Genomic DNA, 5,570 nt, shown 5'->3' on the forward strand with positions numbered 1-5,570 from the left:
GCACTTCATATTATTATTATTATTATTATTATTATCCGAGCATTTTATGACTCATCTGCAGCCTCAACATAAACATTGCTTAAGTGAGCAGTCATCTAAATTTACAAATATAGATTTAAAGTTAAAGAATATTTTTTATAATGCTTCATAATTATGACAGAAGGAGATCTGAGACGCTTTAGCTCAAGAAGGTGGGGGGGCGGACCTCATACACACACACACACACACACACACACACACGCGCGCACACACACACGCGCACACACACGCTCGCCTTCCCAGAGTCCTGGCGGCGCGCGCTTGAGTGGAGCGCACGGAGCGCAGTGCCGAACTGCGCGCGGAGAGAGAAGGCGCTTCTGCACCTCCTGACGCGACGCTTCTGTATGAACCGGAGCGCAAAACTATCCGCGTTTGTCTTTAACATGTTTTAAAACACGGACGATGTGGACGTTACCGAAGCCCGGGTACCGCGACGGCGCGGAGAAGCAGATCGCCGTGAACGTGGGCGGCGTGAGGCTCGCGCTGCGCGGCGACATGCTGGACCGCTACCCGGAGAGTCGCCTCGCGGAACTCGCGCGCTGCACGACGCGCGGTTTCGACGCCATCTCCTCACTGTGCGACGACTACGAGCCGGCGAAGGGGGAGTTTTACTTCGACCGGGACCCGGACTCGTTCAAGTGCATCGTGGAGGTGTATTATTTCGGCGAGGTGCACATGAAGAAGGGGATTTGCCCGATGTGTTTCATGAAGGAAATGGAGTTCTGGAGGATCGACTCGAGCTGCTTGGATGAGTGCTGCAAGAGCAACGTGCGCGAGAAGGAGGAAGAGCTGGCTGAAATAGCTGATAAGGTCAAGGCCATCCTGGACGACCTGGACATAGACGGAGGGCCTTTGGCGACCCGGTCCGAACGCATCCGGAGGTTTCTCTGGAGGCTCATGGAGAAACCGGAGTCGTCCTGGGTGGCGCGCGCCATCGCAGTGGCGTCGTTCCTGTTCGTGCTCGCGTCTTCGCTGGTGATGTGCCTGGCGACGCTTCCAGAGCTGCAGGTGCAAGACGCAGATGGCCACGTCGCCGAACACCCGACTCTGGACGCCATTGAGACGGCATGCGTGTGCTGGTTCACGCTGGAATACGGGCTACGTTTTGCCTCAGCTCCTGAAAAGACACGTTTCGTCCTGTCCTTCCTCAACATGGTGGACTTGGCTGCGATTGCACCTTTTTACATCGTACTGGCTCTGACACATCTCGGTGCCACCGCTGCGATGGATCTCACCGACGTCCAACGGGCCGTGCAGGCTTTACGCGTGATGCGCGTAGCACGCATACTTAAGTTAGCCCGTCATTCATCTGGACTTCAGACTCTGACATACGCGTTAAGGCGGAGCTTCGCCGAGCTCGGGCTCTTGCTAACCTACATGGGTGTTGGAATTTTTGTCTTCTCGGCACTTGGATACACTATGGAGCACAGCCACCCGGAGACGATGTTCCGCAGCATCCCACACTCCTTCTGGTGGGCCATCATCACCATGACGACGGTGGGCTATGGCGACGTGTACCCGAAGACAGCGCTGGGGAGGTGCAACGCAGCACTCAGCTTCCTGTGCGGCGTAGTAGCCATAGCGCTGCCTGTCCACCCCATCATCAACAACTTTGTCGTCTACTACAACAAGCAGAAGGTGCTCGAGACAGCAGCCAGACACGAGCTCGAGCTCATGGAGCTGCACGGGACGCTCGGGCAGGGAATGGACAAACGCGAGACGCTCAGGGTCTCGAGAAGCGACTCGCACATTGCGATGCTAACGGGCGAGCGCAGGATGGTGAAGAAGAGGAGTGTATCTTAAAAAAACTGCAGGAGAAAAAACCCAACAGTAGCAAGAATCAGTACTATAAGTGACTCCGTGACTGAATTCTCTCATAAACCGTTCAACACAATTTATGAAACAAAAACAAGCCTGTGTCTCTGAAGTGACTTCTGCCTCCAATTGCCTCCAAGATGTGTGTCGTAAAACTGCAAATGATACTATATATTGTAAGAAAAAAAGAGCAAAGTGGCTTATGCATTTTAATGAAAAAAGAACCATAGCAAGCAAAGTTGACATCCCTGTCTGAAATGTGCATGAGTTTTATATGACGTCAAAAAAAAAAAAACTAAAAAAACATAATATCTGAATGATACCGTGCATGTTGTAACAAAAAGCCACTGCATATTTTACGAAAATAAAACACTGTCCAAAATAGTCCGAATGTTTAGGCTCACTTACTCACTCACTCACTGACTGACTAAAGGACAACTAGCATGCTAGCAGGACGTATGCAGTAAAGATCAAGTCATAAAAAACTGCTTATTCAGTCACTCTGACTGCCCCCTGGTGGCTGAAACCTGCATGTGCGACAGTTTCAAAAGACATCACTCAGTGTAGCGTAAAAATCAACATTTCATTTGCTTTGGCAGCAACAAGTGTGAAAAAAAAACAATATGCATGTAACATTTTAGCAATATCTCATTCTCACAATCTGTGAATAACTTAACAATGTAAGATATATGCAGCCAAGAACAACAGTTTTCTCTGTCATTAGCTAGCTAACTAGCTGGCTGGCTAGCCAATGCTGTTTGAGAAGTCTGTGATCATGACCAGATATTTCTCTATTATTTTCTCCAAATAATTAGGAAATCATTGATGGTATTTGTACAGATGGATCACATAAAAAAAAAAAAAAAAATCAAAGTTAGCTAGCTAACTAGGGGATAAATGTTTACAGCTAGCAGGCTAATACTAATACTAACATTATTTTCTGCTAATCTGCTTAATCACAGTTACACAAACGAATCACAGGCAATTTTTGATTTTCTACATTTTTAGCTAACTAGCTGGCTAGCTGTCGGTGTTGTGTGTTGGATATTGTTATTCCACAAAATGAATCTGAAAATAACTCAATTTATTCGAAAGTCTGACGTTTCCATTTCTGATAGCGTTCTGGATAAACTTAGCTAGCTTAGCTTGATACGTTTATAGCTTGTGAGAGCTGAACTATTTTTCCAGAACATGCACAAGACTCAGTGATGCTCATTTATCTTGATACCTTTTTTCAGGTTATGGCAGCAAATTATGAGCGTCAGATTAGGTTTGAATACAAGATTGGGAAAATGTTTCAGCTAGATGAAATGCACATTTTTAAAATTTATATGATAAACTGCTTTCTGTACACTGAAAAGCAGGTTTAACCCAATATAATGAAATCATTGTGTTAGTGTGTGGTACAAACTTCAAGTTATTTTCATCGTAACACCAAGAATCTGACAGGAATGTAAAAAAATAATGTCCTGGTACCTGCTCCACTCTTCTTATCCTCTTAGAAAGTTTCTCCTTTCAACCGTTTCTGATAGGAGAACACCTGTACAGAACCCCTGAGAGAGAGCTGAAGAAGTCTTCTAGGGTTTAAATGGTTAAAGAGTGTATTCAGCAGAGCTGGGCAGAGGCAGCTACAGGCATTTCTTCTGAACTGTCACTCACAGAATTAGCTTTCTGCTCAGACTGTGAAATCCCGTCCTGGATGGAGTCCATGTGCAAAAACAACAACATCAAAAAAAAAGAAAGAAAAAAAAAAAAACACCCACTGAACCGAATGTGAACGCAGTCTGTCCTTAAAACGCGCATAATCATCCTCCCGCCTGTTCCCATGTCGCTTCAGATCGAGCATTTCTATCCATCAAGAAACGTTATATGAAATTATATGACCACTGTTGCACACAGCGGTCAGAATAAATTCATTAATTAGTGGAATAATCTTTTTAGTGAGCACCATGTGGCTGGTTAAATTTTATGCCCTACTTCCCTGGTCCAAGCCAAATGGCGCATCTGTGAAGGGTTCGTTCCGTTGTTGAGATAACGTGCGTTAAAATCCTGGTGATGCTACAGCTGAGCATAACCGCCCCGCGGTCTGGGTGGCACAGACAGCCTTAATGCCTTCTCCCTTTACTGATTAGCGCTAGCCAATAGCCAATTACTAGCCAATCACAGCCATCTGTCCGTGGTAGAGCTCAGGTAGAGCTGGCATTCTCAACACAGCTCTAGAATTCTCCCTGTACTTCTAAAGTTCTTGTTATATTTCTATAATTCTCATTGTGGCGCTTCAAATCTCATTACACGTCTAGAATTCTCACTGTTCCTCTAGAATTCTCAGTGTGGTTTTACAATTTACAGGAAGTTTGTTAGAGTTCCACAATTCTAACTGCGCTTCCAAAATTTTAATTTCACGTGTAGAATTCCCACCGCACTTCCAGAATTCCCACCGCACTTCCAGAATTCCAATTGCATTTCCAGAATTCTAATTGCATTTCTAGACATTTCACTGCAGTTCCAGTGAATGAAATCTCATCTCACTTCCAGAATTCCCATTACACGTCGCAGAATTTTTTTCCAGAGTTGTAATTTCACTTCCAGATTCCCAAAAAGATTTCCAGAATTGTCATTTCATTTCTAGAACTGCACCTCCATTCTTCTCATTACACTTCCAGATTTCTCACTGCAATTTTTTCCGGAATTCTAACTGCGACTCCAAAATTCTAATTGCACTTCTGGCACTTCTGGAATTGTCACTGCACTTCAAGATTTCTAACTGCGCTTTCAGAATTTTTCTAGACTTGCCATTGCAGGTGTAGAATTTTAGGATTCCCACTGCAATGCCAGAGTTCCCAGTGCACTTCTAGAATTCCTGCTACAGCTCCATAATTCCCATATGGATTCTAGAAATCTCATTGCACTTCTAGAATATTAATTGCACTTCTGAATTTTTCAGTGCAGTTCTAATTTTTCTCATTGATTGTTTCAGAAAGTCACTGGGAAGTCATCAGGGTTACTTCTGATGATTAACTCGGATTTAGTTTTAATGGAGTTTACGAGCCAGCTCTCCTGTGCAAATTGTGACAATGTGGATTAAAAAAAACCCAAATGGGGAAAAACCCAAAACAAAAAACATTTAAATATCACAGTTTATTGTGTGTGTTTGTGATGATCTTGTGCTCAGCCTGGCATTAGATCTGTGTATTAGTAAATTATTTCATTGCATTTCAGTGTATTACAATAGATTAATTTATGTATGTGCAACGTCCAAACCTCCAACCCACGGAGTGAAAGATTCATCATCCAGCACCGGAAAACCACACATTTGGCATCACTGGGCACTGGCGTAGCCAATCAGCTTTCTCGATTCACCACTGCCATGGGAACACAGGCGACACATGCCCGAGCGAGTGCTAATAGATTTCCATTTTGGAAAGCGCACTCAGATGTCAAAGTGATGAAGGAGCCGAGGCTTGGATGCGGATTAGTGTTCAAAATATTAGTGCAAATTATTTTCCGAGCTTTCTTTACTAGATGGCCAGCTCAACTTCTCTCTCGTCACGTCAGCAGATCCTGCAGAGCTCTTCTCCACAGCATCAAAAGAAAAGTACTCTGACTAACATCTCATACAAGCTGTAGTTATTTTCAGACTTGAATCCTGCTCTACTTTCCCCTGCATGCGTGGTTTATAACCTCCTGAAATTCTCCGTACGTCTCCATACGACACT

General features: G+C 44.5%; 1 protein-coding gene across 1 annotated transcript; it reads left to right on the forward strand.

The window, feature by feature from the left end:
* The first annotated feature begins 273 nt into the window (after positions 1-273).
* kcnf1b (potassium voltage-gated channel, subfamily F, member 1b) lies at positions 274-2,504 on the forward strand. Its single transcript, XM_026939382.3, has one exon. It carries the CDS (start codon positions 442-444, stop codon positions 1,840-1,842), a length of 1,401 nt encoding a protein of 466 aa, XP_026795183.1. The 5' UTR covers positions 274-441; the 3' UTR covers positions 1,843-2,504.
* Positions 2,505-5,570: the final 3,066 nt, after the last annotated feature.

This window comes from Pangasianodon hypophthalmus, chromosome 3 (genome assembly GCF_027358585.1).
Source record: "Pangasianodon hypophthalmus isolate fPanHyp1 chromosome 3, fPanHyp1.pri, whole genome shotgun sequence".
Lineage (NCBI taxonomy): Eukaryota > Metazoa > Chordata > Actinopteri > Siluriformes > Pangasiidae > Pangasianodon > Pangasianodon hypophthalmus.